At 36.1% G+C, this 22232-nt stretch overlaps 1 protein-coding gene across 2 annotated transcripts in view; it reads right to left on the bottom strand.

Moving 5' to 3' along the window:
- Positions 1 to 7706: 7706 nt before the first annotated feature.
- STUB1 (STIP1 homology and U-box containing protein 1) overlaps positions 7707 to 22232 on the bottom strand; it is a 133099-nt gene continuing 118573 nt past the window's right edge. For both annotated transcript variants that reach the window (XM_071656286.1, XM_071656285.1), the window contains exon 7: positions 7707 to 18899. In XM_071656286.1, coding sequence (XP_071512387.1) covers positions 18774 to 18899 — 126 coding nt within the window. In that variant the 3' untranslated portion in view covers positions 7707 to 18773. The remainder of the gene's footprint in view (positions 18900 to 22232) is intronic.

The following is a 22232-nucleotide window of genomic DNA, read 5'->3' as shown; positions in this document are numbered from 1 at the left end:
AAGTCTATTTCCCCTAGAAATGTGTCTTGGGTGCTTTGATCAAGAATCTAATTTCTCTCCAAATCACTTGTTATATTCAGATCTACAATTTCCTTTTTATAATGACTAAGCTATTATCATCTGTTGTTTCTTGTCATTAATACTTCACCCAGTTGGGGAAATGCTGCATGAATTGCTATACCTGATTTTGTATCCTTGATAATTCTACCACAGACTTCCATTCGTTGTACTCCTGCTGTTGTAGTTGGTGTCCAAGTTTCTTTTTGGGTCTGTTAAAGCATTCTAGTGGAGACACACTATTCATATCCTTCATTTTTTGTTTCTCCTTGAACTTTGCCAATGGTCTCTCAACCCATCTCTCATTGGTCGACTTTTTCAGCTCCTGTCACCTCCTCTTGACCTGATGCTTTTTTTATTCCACCTCTCAGTTAATTCCTTACTGATACTGTCGATATACTTCTCTCCTTATTCAACCGCCATTTCATTATCCCACTACTTACAACCCTCCCCACTTTCAACACACTATCCTTACCCAATAAATCACTGCTCCTCTTTATATCTTTTGTTTCTAACACGTTACCCTTGATTCATTCAGTCTCCCCTTATGCCACTCTTCCCTACCCTCTCTTGGTTTCTCCATACTCATTTCTCTTTTAAAACTCAGTTTTCAACACTTATCTCCCACCTATTTCATTCTCCTTTTTTCCTATAACCACTACAGTATAAACTTTAAATTTTCCTTCACTCAGATATAGTCACACACCCCCCCCCCGTCCCCATTTTAAAATGTTCCCATCAAATAACTTCTTCTTTGCATGCTTGCAAATTAATACATGATCCAATGGTACCCCATGACCTCCAAACCCATTCATTCATGCATATTTCTCATGCATCTTTTCTGAAAACAAGTACTTTATTCCTCTGTCAGCAAGCAACTCAACAAGCTGTTCAACATTCTCATTTATGCCACGTATTACATACCACCTGTGCACAATCTCCATTACTTCCCATCATTTTTGCATTTTTAGTGCAGCTTATATTTCAGTATTTCAATTCATAATTGTTCTATACATTAATCAACCATGTACTTTACAAATCTATGTCTTGTCTCTATCTATCTATGTATCCATTTCATATCAGTTTAAGCTCATTCATAATGAAAATCATATCAACTGTTACTTTAGTCAATGGTGAATAAGGTAAACCAAATTTTAATGAACAGCACACAAAAAAATTAAAGCAAAAAGTACAGACAAAATACCATGATCCTGAAAGGATCACATTATCTCTTGATGAGGATATTGCAGTCCCTATATTCATATGAAAACCCTGGCTCAGAAATCCACCATCACCCTCTTATCCCCCAACAGACCACTTCCACGCAACAAAACTAATAGGTATCACATACAACACTCACTTGACATTCACTCCCAACACCACAAATATCAAAATAAAGGCCATAAATAGAGTAAAAGCTTTCAGCGCAGTTACCAACTGGAATAAATTTTAGACAAGCAAGTGAATCATTCTTTCCAGCAATTCATTCACGTCTCCTTAAACTATGTCTCACCTGCCTGATCATCTATCACATCAAGAGTTCATCACCCACAAAAACCATAAACTTTCAACACCTACAAAACAAAACAAAAATATTTCCAATACAATCTGCCCTCAGTTCTTTGTAAAAGCACGTAGGACAAAATTGAGCATTTGAACTTCAAAAGTATAAGTTTGCTGAATGTACCTGGTAAGTTGTAAAGGGGAGTGGTGACTGAGAGGGTGAAGGTATGTACAGAGCATCAGATTAAGAAGGAACAATTGTGGTTCCAGGAGTGGTAAGGTATCTGTGGACCAGGTGTTTGCCTTAAAGAATGTATGTGAGAAAGAGAAACAGAAGGATTTGCACGAGGCATTTACAGATCTGGAGAAAGCATATGCTGCGTTTGATAGAAATCCTTCATGGAGGGTCATATGAATATAGTGTATATAATGTATATAGTAGTGAGAGATTCTATCAATAGTTTAAGGTGTGTATGCAAGTAGGTAGAGAGGAGGGTAAGTGCTTCCAGGTGAAGGCAGGTCTGTGGCAGTGGTGTGTGATGTTACCATGGATGTTTAATTTGTTTATGGACAGGGTGCTGCGGGGGTTAATACAAGGGTCTGGAAGAAAAGGGTGAGGGAGTGCCTGGAAAGTGAGAGCTGTTGTTAGTTGACAACCCAGCACTGGTGGCATATTCAAGCGAGAAACTGCAGAAGCTGGTGGCTTAGTTTGGGAAAGTGTGTGAAAGGAGTAAGTAAAAGAACGTGTGAATAAAAGCAAGATTGTTAGGTTTAGCAGTGCAGAGGGTCATGGTAGTTGGGGCATGAGTTTGATTTGAGAAAATCTGGAGGAAGTGGAGCATTTCAGTTACCTGGATGTGGATATGGCAGTGAATGGAACCATAAAAGAGGGAGAGAGTCATGGAGGTAAGGTGGGGGGTGAGGAGTTCCAGGAACATTGAAGAATGAATTGAAAGAGAAAGTTTTCTAGGAAGGCAAAACTGGGTATGTTTGAAGGTACGGCAATCCCAACTATTTTGTATTGATGCAAAGTATGGGCTATAGTTGAGAATGTGCAGAACAGAATGGATGTGTTGGAAATGAAGTGTCTGAGGACAATGTTTAATGTAAGGTGGTTTGATCAAGTAAGTAATAAAAGGGTAAGAGAGAGGTGTGGTAATAAGTAGAGTGTGGTTGAGAGAGCTGAAGGGTGCGATGAAATAGCTCTGTCATATGAAGAGAATAAGTGAAGAGAGATTGACAAAGAGAATATACGTATCAGAAGTAAAGGGGACAAGAAGAGGGATAGATACCAAACTGGAGATGGGAGGAAGGAGTGAAAAAGATTTTGAGTGCTTGGCTGCTGTCAGTGGACTGAATCAAGGTACATGAAGCAGCTAGGGTAAACCACAAAAATGTCTGTGGACCTAAATGTGGATGGTAGGTTGTAGTTTCAGTGCATTTCACATGACAGCTAGAGAATGAATGTGAGCAAACAAATATATATACATCTTTTTTTCTTTCATACTATTCGCCATTTCACGCATTGGCTAGGTAGAATTAAGAACAGAGGACTGGGCCTTTAAGGGAATATCTTCACATGGGCCCCTTCTCTATTCCATCTTTTGGAAAATCAAAAAAAAAATGAGAGGGGAGGATCTCCAGCCATCCGCTCCCTCCCCTTTTAGTCGCCTTCTACGACATGCAGGGAATACGTGGGAAGTATTCTTTCTACCCTATCCCCTATATATATATATATATATATATATATATATATATATATATATATATATTTGAATGAATCAGTAAGTGCTGTTTCAGATATCTGCCTGAAGTGAACCGTTTGTTACATACTGGACAAATGTATGGGTTTTTTTCTGAACGACTGAACACATGGTCACTCAAGCTGGTCTTATCCCTAAACTTCTTAAAACATAATGAGCATTCATATGGTTTTCCTGAATGAGTGAACTTGTGTTTCCTAAGTAGGTACTTCTGTAAGAAGCCTACACCACAAACTGAACTAACATGTGGTTTTTCTCCTGTATGGCTGAAAACATGACAATCGAGTGTAGTTTTATCCCTAAACTTTTTCAAACACACTGAGCATTCAAACGGTTTTTCTCCAGTATGAATTCGTTTATGTCTATCCAAGTGGCTCTTCTGAAGGAACTTTTTCTCACAAACTGAACATTGATATGGTTCATCCCCTGTGTGGAGTGGAATGTAGTCCATTTACCTGTTCAGTTTGTAATATAAAGTTCAATCGGAAATCCACCCTTAGAAATCACATGTTCCAGCATAAAGAAGGGTCATTTTCCTGTTCTATATGCATGAAGGACTTTAAAACTAAAGGTATTTTGAGAAGGCATTTGCAGACACACATTTCAGAAATGCCTTACAGTTGTCCATTTTGCAATTTAGAATTTTTAAAGAAATCTCAACTTGAACACCACATGTATAGTCACACAGGAGTGAAACCTTTTGAATGTTCTGAGTGTAAAAAACAATTTATTACAAAACTTGGGTTTGAAAAGCACATGTATAGCCATACTGGAGAAAAACCATATCAGTGTTCTAAGTGTAGCAGAAGATTTATAACGAAGCAAGGGCTCACAAGACATATGCGTAATAGTCCTGGCAATAAGGAATTAGAGTGCTCACATTGTAAAGATAAATATAGCTCACTCACACTATCTAAGCAGCATGTGCTTTCCCACGGTGAGAAAAGTGAAGAATCCCATAATTATACATCAAACAGTGACGACAGTAAAGTTGACCAAGAATTTATACTTCCTGACAAGGAAGTAAGGGAATACTCAGATGATGAGCTTAGTAACTCTAACCAGCCTGCTATAGATAAAGTTGAGGATAACAATGATCTTGTTAAAGAAAATGATGATACATTACAAATACTTGAAGCACAGGAATCACCACAGTGTTGTAGGAAGTTAAAAAATTCTAATAAAGAAGAAAAACTTTTTACATGCTCAATATGTGAAAAACAGTTTACATTTAAAAGCAAATTGTCTCGCCATCTTAAGACTCATACAGGAGAAAAGCCCTCTCAGTGCTCCATATGTGGGAAAAGTTTCTCAAGGAACTATATTCTTACAAAACATAAACAGATACATACTAGAGACAAGCCTTTGACATGTTTGCTGTGTTGCAAGAAATTTGCAGACAGTCATACTCTGCAAATACATCTATTGGGTCATGAGGAAGAAAAGCCATTCTTATGCTCGTTATGTGATAAAGGGTCTACAGTAAAGGCAAATCTAAAAAGACACATGACAACTCATACAGATGAAAAAGTATTTCAGTGCAGTGTTTGTGAAAAAGGTTTTGCTCGTCTGGATCCTCTCAAGAGACATATGTTGATTCATACACGAGAGAAACCATTTGAGTGTTCTGTGTGCTTCAAAAGTTTAATGAAAAAAGTACATTAAGAAAGCACACACGAATACACACTGGTGAGAAGCCTTATGAATGTTCAATTTGTAAAAAAAGTTTTAGAGAGTCAAGCACTCTAAATAGACATTTTCAGATACATACAGGAGAAAAACCATATGAATGTATGCTCTGTGACTGTAAATTTAGAAGCAGTTATCATCTTAGATGACACATAGCAACTCATGAAACTGACCAGGATGATGAGGCATTGCAAAAGTTTTTATTATATGGTAAAAAAGAAAATGAAAATCTTAATGATGAAATGATGAGTTCAGAAAATGTATATGAGGAATTGAATGAAACTGTATATATTAAAAGTGAGGTTGATCATGAGTCTACAAAGGTGAAAGAAGAGATACTTTACACTAAGCTTTTTATCGTGCAATAAATTTAAGCACATTTGTTTGTTATGCAATTTAATACTGTTATGGAGAATTTCAGACCATATATAGAAACGATGGTAATGATGTGTATATAATACCAGTATTAGTACTTTCTTCTCATGTGCAAATACCTAAATTTTTGTTGTGTGTAAAATATATTAGCATGTTAATTTATGGTTCATGCGAGTTGGAATAAAAATGTGTGTTAGATTCATATATTAGTTAAAAATCCTGCTCTAAAGGTCAGAATGTGACTGAGAACATGTCAAATGCATGGTTTGTGAAGGTGCATGTAGAAGTTCTTATGTATTTTGACTGACTATTATTGTTATTAATTATTATAAAACTCATGGACCCCTTTTATGGGTCTCCAGTAGTTTTAAGGCTGCTCTTCCAGTAGGAGCAGGAAAATGATGGAATTGGGAGAAGTTCCTCAACTTTACATATTTTTCCAATTTACCTCACTGATGCGGGAAATGGTGATCAAGTATAATGATAATTATGTGTGAAAGTGTGTGAAAGAAGAAAGTTAAGAGTAAATGTGAATAAGAGCAAGGTTATTAGGTACAGTAGGGTTGAGGGTCAAGTCAATTGGGAGGTAAGTTTGAATGGAGAAAAACTGGAGGAAGTACAGTGTTTTAGATATCTGGGAGTGGATCTGGCAGCGGATGGAACCATGGAAGTGGAAGTGAACCATAGGGTGGGGGAGGGGGCGAAAATCCTGGGAGCCTTGAAGAATGTGTGGAAGTCGAGAACATTATCTCGGAAAGCAAAAATGGGTATGTTTGAAGGAATAGTGGTTCCGACAATGTTGTATGGTTGCGAGGCGTGGGCTATGGATAGAATTGTGCGCAGGAGGGTGGATGTGCTGGAAATGAGATGTTTGAGGACAATGTGTGGTGTGAGGTGGTTTGATCGAGTAAGTAATGTAAGGGTAAGAGAGATGTGTGGAAATAAAAAGAGCATGGTTGAGAGAGCAGAAGAGGGTGTTTTGAAATGGTTTGGGCACATGGAGAGAATGAGAGAGGAAAGATTGACCAAGGGGATATTTGTGTCGGAGGTGGAGGGAACGAGGAGAAGTGGGAGACCAAATTGGAGGTGGAAAGATGGAGTGAAAAAGATTTTGAGTGATCGGGGCCTGAACATGCAGGAGGGAGAAAGGTGGGCAAGGAATAGAGTGAATTGGATCGATGTGGTATACCGGGGTTGACGTGCTGTCAGTGGATTGAATCAGGGCATGTGAAGCGTCTGGGGTAAACCATGGAAAGCTGTGTAGGTATGTATATTTGCGTGTGTGGACGTGTATGTATATACATGTGTATGGGGGTGGGTTGGGCCATTTCTTTCGTCTGTTTCCTTGCGCTATCTCGCAAACGCGGGAGACAGCGGCAAAAAAAAAAAAAAAAAAAAATATTTTCATACTATTCGCTATTTCCCGCATTAGCGAGGTAGCGTTAAGAACAGAAGACCGAGCCTTTGAGAGAATATCCTCACTTGGCCCCCTCCTCTGTTCTTTCTTTAGGAAAACTAAAAACGAGAGGGGAGGATTTCCAGCCCCCTACTCCCTTCCCTTTTAGTCGCCTTCTACGACATGCAGGGAATACGTGGGAAGTATTCTTTCTTGCCTATCTCTTATCCCTATATATCTATTTCATTCTTTATACATAATCACTGTTTCCTGCATCAGCTAGGTAGCGCCAGGAAACAGACAAAGAATGGTCCATCCATTCATATACACACATATATATATATATACGTAAATGCCTGTATACGTGTATATATCAACATATACACACATATACACGTGTACATACACGTACTTGCTTGCCTTCATGCACTCCTGTCGTGACCCTGCCCCACAGGAAACAGCATCGCTACCCCCCTGCTTCAGCGAGGTAGCGCCAGGAAAACAGACAAAAAAGGCCACATTCATTCACACTCAGTCTCTAGCTGTCATGTGTAATGCGCTGAAATCACAGCCTCCTAATCCACATCCAGGCCTCACGGATCTTTCCATGGTTTACCCCAGACGTTTCCCATGTCCTGAGAGAGAGAGAGAGAGAGAGAGAGAGAGAGAGAGAGAGAGAGAGAGAGAGAGAGAGAGAGAGAGAGAGAGAGAGATTAACACGTTTGGAGAGGATATATAACTTTTAATGGTGCTTCTGTCCAAGGAACAGTTTTTCATTAAACTACATGAAGAATCAGTCGTATTTTGCTAAGGTGCTGATAATTTTTCTTGAGTACATACAGAATAAATATAAAAAGTTATTTAAAAAATGTATACAGTATTTTTATATGAAATAAAAAAAGAAAGAGGAAAAAACCAAGAAGATGAAGCACAAATCATTTTACTGGTAAACAAATCTCATGATACAAAGTCATCATAACACATAAATAATGAGAAAAGTAGTGATACTGAACTCATCCAACATTGTCACAGTATCATCAGTATCAAAGGATGCATTAATACAGAGTCCAAAGATTAATTAACTTTTCTCTCAAACAATTTTCCTTCAAATAACATGACAAATAAGATTTTGGCACTATGATTGCATTAACACCTTCAACTGTCTCAAGTTCAATAAATTCTGCAGTTTCTGTATGAAGAGAAGTGCATTAACTATTTGTCACTTTCATTCAGTCAAACTTGCAAGACTGAACAAGATTATAATACAGACAAACGATTTTGAACTGAGCAAGTTACTTTCCTGATTTAGGAAAAGACTAGACACATGTAAACATATACATGATAATGTTAAAGGTCTGCATTTTAGAGTAAAAGAAAACTATCATATCAGACACCATATTCTTTTCCATTATTCAGTTCTGATCCTGAATCATGTCAAAGAGTTAGGGACGCAATAGTATTCGACATTCCGAAGGCAAATGTTACTTGACATGCCAAAGCTCTTACTAAATGTGATAATGGTTACTCTAATGGTTTGAAACCCTATTAAACTCAAACAAAAACAATGTGCATATCAATTAATGCCCCATTTGTCTGAGACCTAATCAACCAGAATATGATGATTCATGAAGTTATTTCTACAAACTTTATATCTGCCTAATCATGAAAATACAGTGCATAAATATAAAAGACTAACTACAGAAATACTCTAATGAAGTATCTGCTTTACTGGTTTCAGACATCTGATGCACTATATCACTGAACATGTTAAAATCAATTCCCATTAGTAAATGTTGTAAGACCTGAACAAATAAGATACATATATCATAAATTACTGTTCCTTGACTTTAAGTAAAGGAAGTTAAACATATATACTAAAGATTCTTCTTTGTGCCTATGAATTTTAAATTATGCTGAATGGCACATTATTTTGAGTTACTCTATTAAAATGGGAAAATTTTAGTGTGGAAATAATGTATTATCACCCAATCAACTAGTGTTTATTTCTAGCACTAGGCAATACTGGCAATGTCATACTCGCAAAATATGACATGTACATATTTGATGAATCTGATGTGTTAAGGCCCCAGACTAAGTTAACCTCTCCTGCAAGGGAGGATGCAACCCACAATACTTGGAAATTACTTAAAAAGACATAAACAGGTTAGTAATAGAAAGACTGGGTTAACATTATGGTAAGAATAAGAAGACATAACAAAACACAAAGAAATAATTACAATAGAACTGTATACTTTCAATTTCAACAAAGCAACAAGTCCATCTTATTATAACAAATAAAAGAAAGGTGTCAAGAAGACTGAAATGCAGCTAATGAAGGAACAGCTGTACAGAATAATTCTGCTAACCACTATTTGATATAAAAATGTCTATAGGAATTATATTTTATCATTCTACAAAATATAAACAGATACATTCTCTAACTATTTATTTATAATACAAAGTACATACAGTATTCCAATTTGGATTAGTATAGAATAAATACAAGTGTATGTACAACTCTACAATACTGCACTCAAAATGTTAGTATTCCTCTGAACGTATGAGATTACTTGATTTTAACTGCCTGAACTACAAGCAGTACATTCTGCAATACATTAACTGAATCATGCAATGCAATTTTTGGCCTTTAAGATGGTGACATATGCCAAAATTTCCACAAATGTTCAGATTTCTGCATGTGGTCCTCTGAACTTATGAGATTACTTGACTTCAACTGCCTGAACTACAAGCAGTGTATTCTGCAATACAGTAACTGAATCATGCAATGCAATTTTTGGCCTTTACGATGGTGACATATGCCAGAATTTCCACGAATGTTCAGATCTATGCATGTGGTCTAAAGCCTTTCCTTTCTGTCTTATACTCCAGTCTAACTACACCTTTCCATACACATTTCATTTCCAGTCTTTCCATGTGTTACATACAAAGGTTGTCTGTATGAGTTAACAGCAAAATATTAAAGCCAACCTAATCAAGAGCTTCTGCAAAAGAAATTCTGGTTACAAGGTGAAAAAACACACTAAAGCTTTTCGAATGGGAAACCATAAGTCAAAATACATCATTGGTGCCAATGACACAAGCATGGAGAAATCAATATGAATATGTGATTTATTTAATAACAATACACATCTTTATATTGATGCTTTAGCATTGTTCAAACTAGAGTGGTTCATGCAGAATTTTCCTTAAACATTTTGATAACTGACTTCCTCTATAACATATATGGTGGACTGAATGCCACCAATTTCAAAATTTGCATGAGAACTCTGCAAGTTGGCTTGGCTATTCTGTGAAAAACCTGCTGTTTGTTTACACTGATAATTAGGTAAGAGTGATGATACTGAGATCTACCATGAAAAAGATGCATAAAAGAGAAAATAAAAGTCAAGAAGTAAGGAAAGACCTAAAAATGCAGATGAAAAATAAAATGAAAGTAAAAAACATGAATTTTTGATGAATATTGTGAGGTCTGAGAATGTGTGAACAATGACTGAGAGGCAATGCAATGTTCATTAAATAAAAAACTATCAATCTGCTGCATGGAGAAAAATAGTCAATGGTATAGGTTGTTGTAACTCTAGTCCGGTGCTCTGTGGTCCGGTAACTCCTATGGTACAGCACTTTTTGAATCTGCCACCATAAGTGTGTGAATCTGCCAACAGGGATAGCTGTTAACTAAGGTGCCAAAATCTGTATACACTGCAGCTGGGCTAGTCAACAGTCCTATCAATTTCTTATATTCAGTTATTGCTGAAAATGAAAGCTAGAAAAGTTTAAAGTTTCAGAAAACTTTGAAAGATGCCAGGAGTATAGAATTAGACAGCGCACTCGTTAAGTGGTTTAAGCTTCGACATAATGAAGGTGTAAGCATTTCTGGGAAGATACTTATCAAACAGGCCAAAGTTTTTCATAGTGAACTAAAGCTAGTCTATGACTGTGAATATTCACAAGGATGGTTACACAAGTTTAAGTGGAAACATGAAATTTCAGCACATAGTGTGTGCAGAGAAAAGCAGAGTGCTGACAAGGAAGCTTGTGGTGTAAGGTCCTATTAAAAGAATCGATAAAAAACCCAATAGCAATATGTACAGAGCAAGAGAGAGTGCACGGGACAGCTGCCTAGCTGGGACTGACGCAGCATGGGCTGACTGCCTTGACAATAACAATAAAACAACAATAGTAACAAGAGTCGACCAAAGCCAACAACCAACCTATGGTTGTTTGTTACATTAACATCTCGTCATAGAGCTGCAACAAAGCTTGTGGATGAATTTGCACAGTTAGTGGCAGTGAAAAACTTAGCCCCAGAATGAGTGTATAATGCTGACGAATCTGCCCTGTAATAGCGTCGTATGCCACAAAAAACCTTGCTCTAGATACTGAGGAGTCTCTATCTGGGATACTTCTGATGTATTATTTCCTATTTTAAGCTATGTTCTACTTTTGATAACACAGCAATATGTATGTGGAATGAGCTGGCAAGACTAGGGGTCGGGAATATGTTTACATAGGAGATTCCCCTTAAGAGTCAATTTCTGTTTTGTGGCATTTTCTGTGGTCCAGTAATGGCCAGGTCCCAAGGTTGCCAGATTAAAGAGGTTCAACCTGTAGTGGCAAAGGAAAATGCACTAACTACAATGAATCCACTAACTGACATTGTACAATATTGGTTCAAATTATGGTATTAGCAAGAACATAGCTCTCTATAGTCTCTGGATATCATAAGCATTGTTATAGATTTTATATTTTAAGTAATTTCCAGCGAGTTACAACTTATGTGTGATATTTCTATAAATCAATTTTAAATGCCTCGAGACAACCTAACCATCATGCACAACACACTCATTCACCCACAGTATTCTCATTCAAAAACAATATCTTAAGAAGTCAAGAATTTATCAAACAAAAGATCTGGAACTAATATCTACTTACTAACTAAAAATCATAACACATACTTATCATCACTTTTTGGGAGAGATTTGACAAGAACCTGGATTCTGTTTTAACAAACAATCAGAAGAGATGGATGAAAAATGTCTTAGACTAAAGAAACTTTCATTAATTGGAAGAAAAAAATGGAATGCTGAATGTGCATAAACAAATCATCACCTTGTCTACATTCTGTTACTAAGCACCACTGAATTGAGAGTCTAGTATTCAGTACATCAAGTGACCTTTGTTGTAAATGCATTATCAAGAGGAAAATGTTTATCTTTTCTTTTATATGTGATGTTTTTTAGCTACCATCGCAGTGGTTCCACTTAGATGTAAGGTCAGTTCGGATTACCTTTTATCAAATAAAAGGTACTTTTCTCCATTCTCTCCCTCTATTCTGTTGGAATTAGACAAAGAAATATTTACGAAAATAACTTATGAAGCAATTAACAATATGTTAGTGACTATTGTACCTACAAAGGAAAGATCCCAAAAGAGAAGAAAGCATCAAAATTCTAAGTTACCTTGAATAACAAACATGAATTAATGGAGCAATTGGATAAGATAGTATGATCAAGTCAAGTAATGAGGGACAAGATACTGAGAACTTTCACAAGAGACAGAAGGCAAATCAAGAAAATAATCAAATACTGCTGTCATAAGGCCATCATTCCAACAAATGCATGAAAACAAGTTAGAAACACTTCTGAAGAAAGATAAAGGGGAAGGAACATAAGAATTATAATGAAAGATGGAAGGATTTCAAACTCAACAGCATATAAAGAAAATGAGAAAGATACACCATAATCTAAACAGCAAATAAAGGGAACAAAAACTAGTCTTTGCTCCATAAGGATCTTAGCAAGGAAAAAACAATTATCAAGACAGTAACAACTCTGTAAACACTATTCAATACACTCATAAGGGGAACAAATATGGGTGGGTCAACTGCAGAACCATTTAAAAGCTGCAATATGATAGAAAAAGGTTCTGAATGAATACAAGGTTGATAATCATGGAAAGTGCATGGCAGGAGGCATGAATAGTATTATTCATAAAGCAAGGTATATGGTGAATGCTATTCACTAGCTCTGCCTGCTGGCAAAATCTTAGTCATACATAACAGATATCAGTATTTACTGGAAAACTCCCAAAGCATGATAGTCCTCAATCTTGTTCATATTCATTCTTCTGGTGTAAGCAACTAGAAATGGCTTCAGAGCAGCACTATACATATATTCTTTTCTTTTCTTTTCTTTTGTAGACTCAAACCACAGACAGAAACCTTCTGTGCAGCCAAGCCTTAAATGAAAAATCAAATACAAAAAGAAAAGGGAATTCTTAACTGCACAGCTGTAGAGGGGAAGAGGGTAATTTTTAAAAATGAGGTCAGAATAGTAAGGAAAGATATAACAAAAGGAGCAGCGTGGTTTCAGAAGTGGTAGAGGTTGTGTGGATGAGGTGTTTGCTTTGAAGAATGTATGTGATAAATACTTAGAAAAACAAATGGATTTGTATGTAGCATTTATGAATATGGAGAAGGCATATGATTGAGTTGATAGAGATGCTCTGTGGAAGGTGTTAAGAGTATATGGTGTGGGAGGCAAGTTGCTAGAAGCAGTGAAAAGTTTTTATCGAGGAAGTAAGGCATGTGCACAAGTAGGAAGAGAAGAAAGTGTGTGAAAGAAAACAGCTGAGAGTAAATGTGAATAAGAGCAAGGTTATTAAGTAGAGTAGGGTTGAGGGACAAGTAAACTGGTAGGTAAGTTTGAATGGAAAAAGAACCTCTTCCTCTTTTACTTCATGAACCACTATCTTCATTATATTTACTCCCTCATATCCAAATCTACCACAACCACCTATGCTCTAATAGTCATCTAAAAATATGGACCATATATTATGCTTACATATAACCAAGTTCCACCAAAAGTTTTCCAATTTCCAGCAAAACTTAAAAGTCTTAACTTTCCCTTTTATTATTTTCCTATGAAAAGCAATCATTTTATTTCTAAACAATCTCTCGGATATCCCAACCTTCATGCTAATGTCCTTATCCCTACCCATTTTTTGTTCCATGATCCATCTTACACATACAGCAACCTTCTTATTTCTAGCAACATTTAATTTTCTGTCCTTACAAACTCTTTTAAGTTCCTGGACTCTGCTGAGAGCCCCACAAACAGTATGGCTCACTTTACAATTACGATTCTTTCCTCATAAACAAATATTCCTTTAAACATATTGTCAAACCTATATCATTTTAAGCATCTGAGGTCATCATGTAAGGGAGTTTCTTTGCATTCATAATTTGGAAAATCTAAGTCACAGCCTCAGACCTAATGGGGATAAATGAGTGTTTAAAATCATGGTATGCACAGGAATACCAATTCTTTCATGTAAAGGCCACAAGGAGGGAGAAAGTATCAAAAAATATTTGTCTGCCAATCAAAGGAAAAAATGATTTCATTATTACGCAATTAAATTATATGGATTCTGTAAGATATCCTAAAGTACATACAGGTGTATTACTTTTCTGTTGAGTTTTACTTTCTTGTAGTTTAGTCAGATATAGATGTACATGAGTAGTTTATGCATGAATAGATTCAACAGTTTAGGTGCTGTCCATTCAATCTTTAAACTGGGGAGAATATTCATAAAGTTGTATTACTTTGTACAATGCATTATTTTGAGTAATTCACAACAATGCAAAAGATATCAACATCTTTCTTCTTACCTATGCAAAGTGTCATTATACTCTTTCATAATACTAATGGTATGAAGTTATATTTCTCTGTGAGAGATTACATTTCGGAAGTAGGCTAAAGATGTGTATGTATTTCTAAAACTTGACTGATAAGTTTCTTGAAAAATTCAGAGGCATATATCACCCTTTGACTGTTTGGCTATATATATCAGTTAATAGTAAATTTCTGAGGCAAGAGTGTATTCTATGTACAGCAGCTTCATTACTATATACAATTATACAAAAACAAAACTGAATAGCTAAAAAATATGAGTACATAGACTGCTACACTGGTAACATTCAACACAAACTGAAACCTATGGATGAAGCATAAATCATTATCAATGAAAGATAATCAAAAAACATCTTTTATGGCATCATAAAGCTATTTCATCCAATGGAATGAGGCACTTTCTTTCTAGGTCCACCATAATGCCCATGTGTATAAAAAAAAATATGTCACACACAACAACACAAATCTCTTGGAATACAATTAATTACCTTGTTGAAAGAAAATGACTGAAAAATATTCCTAAAACTCAAAGGTGATTCATCCGGTCACAGAATGCTGAAACCCAGTGCTAATGAACCTTAAACAAAATGCTACTAAAGTTATCAGTGTGTGATGCGTTTAAAAGTGACTGCCAAGAATGATCCCTGAGAAACTTTAACATAAAAATCACATTCTATTACTAATACATAAAACACAAATTACTATAACCTGCTTTACTTTCAAGATGATAATGCACCCCTCCTTAAGCTTTATAACTACCATGAACAGAGCCTAGGAAGCAAACTTAAAAGAAAAAAGTCAAACACAGTCAATCATGAAATACTGGTGACCTAATTTTGAGGAGATATCATTCTTGGAAATGCAACCCCTCATAAGCTTCATAAATACCATCAGCAATGTCTGGAAATTAAAGGTAATTGCTGAAGTTAACTACATTTACTATTTCACAAGAGAATACATCTAATGACTTCTATAATAACAATATTGTTTTCACAGGGATATATACCCTCATCAAAGTTCATTATTGTTATCAGAGCCTGAGAAATGAAAGAAACTGCAAAACTCAAGTAAAATTATGAAAGCAAAAATGTATCACAGTAATTCCCATATGGATCAGTGAAACAGTATCCTTGGAAATGCATTCCCTCACTATGTGTGAGAACTTCAATGAAAATACCTTGGAGAAAAGTTTAGTACCAAAATTAGACCAAGTTTTTAGAGCACAATAGGTTAAGTTTGAGATACTTTTTGCTGTCGCTGTTATGACAGATGCCTGAAGATAAGAGAAATGCAAATACCTATGAAAGTTCGAAAGATCTCTTAAGCAATCTTTTTCTGCTTATTTTCTCCATGTGTCCAAACCATTACACTATATTCTGCACTTACTACCAAACCTCTCTGTGATGCTGTCACTCCTTACATGATCAACCTTCCTCACGCCACATATCCACAAGCATTTCATCTCTCTCCTCCTCTTATTTGCATTTAAGGACCATACCTATGTCCATATAACAATGCTGGGAACTATAATACTTTCAAATATACTCATAACTGCCCATTAGACAATGTCGTCTCCATGCACTCAGGACCTTAGCCCCCTCTTCTACAATATCCAATCAAGTTGTGAACTTTCCCAAACTTTGAGTTCTGAAAATCTCTTTTTCCTATTTTTATTTCTTTTTTTTTCATAAAAAGTAGACTTAGGAAGCAAAAGAAAGTTCATTGTTTAAACGAATTACCTATAGTTGGCATTGTATCCTTCTAAGTTAGTCTCAGGAGAAAATCCAATACTCAAGAAACAAAAATAAATATGACTGAAAAAAAAGGCCGTTTTGAATACATATTTGGTTGTTGTGTGTTGCATTTTGGATAATAAGCAGCAATACTCATAACCTCATCTTGGGATTAGGGGTGAACTGCACTGAATCTAAGTAAATCTGTTTTTGAATTTCACATGGTATTCCTCTTTTATGCTTTATAAAAATATCCTAAATGGAAGGAGTAACAAAATGTATCAAACCAGAAATAATGATACTCAGGATCTAAGACAGACATTATAACTTTTTCTCTTGAGAAGTCAGGGAAGATGGCTGAATCTGTCCATCCTATACACTTGTCAGCTCATTTGTATTTCTAAAAATTCACAGCAATGGTCAATAAATAAACAGTCTAGCTCCGTCTTCGTGACAATTCAACTAACTTCCTAGACATCTATATGCATGAACTAAAGCTATGTTAATTCACTGAACATAAAGGAAACACACAGGTAGACTAATAACCAAGAAAAATTTGCGTTCACCTGTTCATTGAATTTCTTTTTATACACTTTTTGCATATTCCTGGATAGAGGAGAAAAAATACTTTCCACATATTCCCTACATGTCGTAGATGGCAACTGAAAGAGGTGGGAGTGGGGAGATGGAAATCTTCCCCTCCTGTTTTACCTTTCAAAAAGAAGGAACAAAGAAAGAGGCCAAGTGAGGATTTTCCCTCTAAGGCACTGTCATCTGTTCTTGACACTACCTCAGTAATGTGGGAAATGGTGAATATGTATGAAAAAAAAAAATACTTTTTGCTCTATTAAAAATTTTTCTTCAATATTTTTGATGTCAACAGGGCACTGATTTTTCTTGAAAAACCTTCCATAATTCAAATGACTTTAACACAATGAAAAGAATATTTTCCATGAGTAACGGATGCTGAGTTATATCAGCAATAATGGCACTTTATGTTCAACCTCTACTATATTAAAAATAAGAAGACATATATTACATTTTTGTTTAACTTACAGGGGCAAAGAAGCATTTGAGAGGCAACAAACTGAAATATTTCTATTAGTGAAATATAGAAAACCACTCACATTCTAAGTTAGTTCATCTCAGACTGCTATTGAGGATCAAAGACAGAAAGTGCTAGAGGATTTGGGGCTATAAGGACCTTGGCAAGGTTTACTGGCAGTTCCCCATTGGGAGCCTTGATACTATTACCTTAATAGTTCATATATTCAAGTGCATAAAGACAATTATATGTTTCTTGGCATAAGATATAGCAAAAAAGATGGCTCATTACTAAAATGCTGACTGTCGAGCATACAAGCAGAGTAGTATTCAAAAACTACTTTAGATTCAGTTTCTTGATAAAGTGAAGTTTGGGTAAAAGCTGACCAGTTTGATCAGTGCATTCATCAAAGCCCTTGAAACCAACACCTTCCTCCCCCTTGACATATAATTCCAAAACTGAACGCTGTTTCAAAGAACAGACTAAACTTCGTTTGATGGGCTGATTTTGTGAAACTTGTAAAGTGCTAGAACCTTACGGTTATTTGGCGCTTTTTAAAACTAAAGCTTGTGAAACTTTAAAAACCAAAACTTGAATGCTTATGAATAAAGCCATTCATTTAGTATGTTTCACAGCTCACCTAAAAATATAAAGAAAATCAACTCAATGAAAAACTGTAAACAGTACTCTAAAATAATTAAGTCTACTCAAACCCTCATTCTGTAACTGCATGAGGCTTCTTTGCTTAATAACAGAGTTGGTAAACTTTTCCAACATGAAAGTGACCTGAAGGATGAAGAGATCTGAGCTCAAGCTATTCAATGAGTTGCCAGTAGTAAGACTTAGCTGTTTCCATCAAATGTTAGTCTATGTTGCATATCTAACAGGCCACACAGACACATTACTCCACCATAATGTTGTCAAGCAGTAATAAGTCTGATTTCCAACAAAAACAAGAAAACTATCATACCTAGTGTGCTTTAAATGGAACAAATTACTTGCTGGTCACATACAGAAACTGGCCTAATTTCAATATCTTCCTCAGTTGATGGTAAACAAAAATGTTTCTGATCGATATGATATTTTCTGATGGTGATCAGATAAGCTGTTTAAGAAATGAAAGCTTTTAATTCAGCTTAATGTAGCATTCATACTCTACTTAAAGGACTGTTCCAAAACTGCTTATAGTCTGGAATAGGAATCTGAAACAGATGATGATAAAAGATTTTTATCTACAAAAAAATTTCATATATCTGGGCAGCTGAATGAGTTGATACTTAATTTATGCCTTGGGCTGAGAGATAAAGAGTTACTTTCCAACAACAGTTCACCATTATCAGCTCTACTTCAAGGCAAGATATTTACAAACTTTGAGGTCTGTTGTGAGTTTTCATTACTGTACATAATTCATGAGTGAACAATTTTACTTCAACAAATGAAACATGACTGACAGTAGAATGATGAAATATGCTTTTCCTAAACCTAAAAATGTGGTTAAGGCTAGTAGTCCAGTGCCCACTCATTCTCTGTGAGGAACGAGTCAACCACCTCCTTCATAGCCAAATTAGGAATCAGCTGGTCAACTGTGAGATCAGTTCTTGTAATAGGGTCAAAGTGGCCTACACGCTGAAAGAGAATAATTCATTCGTTAGTTAAGAGTAACAGATACCAGAACGTTTCTACTTTAGTTAAGATTTTGATGTATAAGTAACAGATACCAGAACGTTTCTATGATATTGTAAATCAACCCCTTTAAGACCTATAATGTACACTCCACTGTCTCAAATCTGGCAACCCTGGGTCCCAATAGTTGCTGAATTATGGATTTTGCCAAAATGTATTAGCAAGTTAAATCTACAATGTCAACTTTCAAGTCCTTCTCAGACAAGGAGTCCAGAAGCTTATTTCTAACTATACAACAATCGCACTGAGGCATTCTGTCAATCTGTCCTGTCCTCATTACATTTTCTTGGGTTGAATTTCATTTACATGTTAGAGATAAACTTTGGAGTCAGTTTAGGTCCCTTGTAAGCGGATGCAATCCTCCTTGCTTTTCACTTACTTCCTTCATAACTTCTGTATAATCTGTAAACATATGCAGGTAGGAGTCCATATCTTCTGGCAAGTTATTTACATAAATCAGTTAGAGTAAAGGTCCCAAATCAAAACCCTGTGGCACTCCACTGGTCAACTTGACCCAATTGGGTGAAAGTTCTTCTGACATGCATTCTCTGTTCCCTTCTACTGAGATAATCTTCACTGAAGGAGTTTCCCCTTATTCATGCCAGGTGATCCAGCTTCTTAATTAGCTTCCTGTGCAGCACAGTGTCAACTGCTTTCTGGCAGTGGATGTAAATAATCCATCCAGCATTACCTTTTGTCTAAGACACAGCTCACTCTCATAGAAATCTAAAGAGGTTTGTTACACATGAAATCCTTTCCCTAAAACCATGCTGTTCCTCAAACAGGTAATCTCTCCTCTTTAGAAAGTCCTATTGGTTTCTAATGATCTTTTCTAAAACCTTACAGACCATATTCACCGGTGAGACCATTCTTTCGTTCAGGGCCTTATCCCAACTTCTTTTTTAAAAGACAGGTATGACTTTCACCCTTTTCCATTCCCTTAGCACTGCCTATCTCCATCAAAATCGTGAACAGTATTTCAAGGGGTTTATCTAGTGCATTTGCACACATCTTCAGCACAAAAAAATCTTATCATGACCACAGGCCTTGCAGGGGTTCAAGATCTTTAAGTATTCTGTTAACATCTTAATGTTTTCTAAAACCTCCTCCTTCTCCATCTATCTGGTGTTGGGGCTATAAAATTTTCCACTGTGAAAACAATTTTAAACATAGTATTCAATTCTTCACAAATTCTTTTGTCATGTCAACAACTCTACACTCTGAATTCCTTAGCCTGATTAGCTGCTCTTTAACTGAAAACTGGCTACTGTTGAGTTTATAGAAAAGTTTTGAATTTTCTCCTGCCTTGTCCACAATATGCTTTTCAAAGTTTCTTTGTTTCTCCTTTCTTATCCTAGCATGCTTGTTCCTTGCTCTCTTATACCTTGAAGATGCTGGGTGCCTGATATCTAAAACTCGTTGCTGTATATTCCTCAAAGTTGTAATGAACTAAAACCAATCAGAGCAGTCACCTGTAAGGACTACATAAACTTCCCTTCACTTTTACACAAAACTGCCTCTCATCTAATCTTTAGATAAAACAAAATAAAACCGAGTTGTGCAGCAACAAAGTAGCATGAAGCTAAGGTACTGCTATCAAGTGGTGGGTTTAAGTACCAAATGAAAACAAATAATTACAGGTAAATTGATTCTAATGTTACATAATATGGATACCAGTTATGTTTAAGTTTTAAATCACCCATCATTGTTAGGTGAGCTAGGAACTTGTTTATGTAGTCTACTACAATGTGAAAGACAGACACACAACATAAGTTTTAACTTTAAGTCACTTGCTTCGCTCAGAAAAATATACTGCATCATGTAGTGATGTATTAAGTCAGTGTTTGGTAAAACTAGTGTGATACTCAGGTATTACAAACGTTTAATACTTCATTGAAGAAAACCCATTCCCTTTCTCACTCTCATGCAACCAATGCTGGTAGGTAAAAAAAATTATGTAGTTTTTACTTCTCTCCGTCAAAAAATGTAAAGTGACAGACACATTACAATTACTTAACCAGTATCAATGAAATATAGCTGCAAGTTATATGATATGAAGCATAAGTGTTACTGGAATCAACCAGCTTATGTTACACTCCAGGGGGAAAAGTCACCTTTGGAAAGGCTCTCTCATTATCTGTTGGTGAAAAGGAGTACAGTTTCAAAAGGGAAATTCTCCCTCCATAGGGTCAATCATTTTCCTGGCTCTGATTGTAGTGCACTCTCAAAACTGCAGGATCCCTATTAGGTGACATTTTAATAAAAACATGAAGCATATGTGAAAAATTTCAGCTGTCTATCTTTTGACCAATATTCAGGATCCAAATGTACTTAGTATTCTAGTGATTGGTATGCAAAATGCGTCTGAAAAACATTCCTTAGCTTAACTTGAAAATCATATTTAGGTTCTTAGTATTTTGGTGGGAAAATACTCTACACAGGATTTTCGTATTAAAAGTATTTCCCACTACAATTTGTTATGGACCTCAAGGGGAAAATAGGTTATATTCCATATCAACCAAAAATCAAGTGGTTAGCACTGCAGTACAAGTACATGTGAGTGAGAAACAGTAAAAAGTTATGTAAAATGTTACCTATGGTGCATGAATTGCAAGTTTGTTTTCCCCAGTCAAAATCCCTTAAAATAAGATAATTTCCATATACAGTGTCTGCAAAAAACACTATTTCTCCCTTATACATTTTCAAAGGATACAGATTATTGTAAGTACAAAGATATGATGTTCTCACGGTGAAACCATTGTACGTGTGGTTGCTAGGAACAGAGTTTCTAATGGTGTGAGCACCAGCAATCCACCTCAGAGTGCCTCATCTATCTTGAGAGGAGTATGTTCTTTCCTTACTTTTCTTAGCTACTACTAAGTTCTGGGAATTTCACTTCTGGGTGCTGTACTCCTTCCAACTGTGCTTCAAATGCTTGGCATCTTACCTTTCTACTGATAAAAAAGCCCAAAGTCTCACCTGAATGCAAGAAAACGTGGGTACATGGATTTCTATGCATACTAGGTAGTCACAATGGAGAGTCAAGTGACTGCTTCCTGCAACACCTCATCAGTGCCTCACCTCATTCAGGAGATTGAGACCCTTTGGAGCCAAAACATGGACCTCGAATACTTCAGGAACCTTGCCGATACGATGCCCAGATTTTCAAAGATAATGAAGGCCAAAGGAGAGATAACAAAGTACTAAATATATGTGTGACATCACCTTTGAAAATGTATGGGGAGGCAAACAGGGTTAATTGCAGATGCTGTACTT

Source organism: Panulirus ornatus, chromosome 62 (assembly GCF_036320965.1).
Source record: "Panulirus ornatus isolate Po-2019 chromosome 62, ASM3632096v1, whole genome shotgun sequence".
Lineage (NCBI taxonomy): Eukaryota > Metazoa > Arthropoda > Malacostraca > Decapoda > Palinuridae > Panulirus > Panulirus ornatus.
Note: the sequence above shows the minus strand (reverse complement) of the source record. Positions and strands in the feature narration are given on the sequence as shown.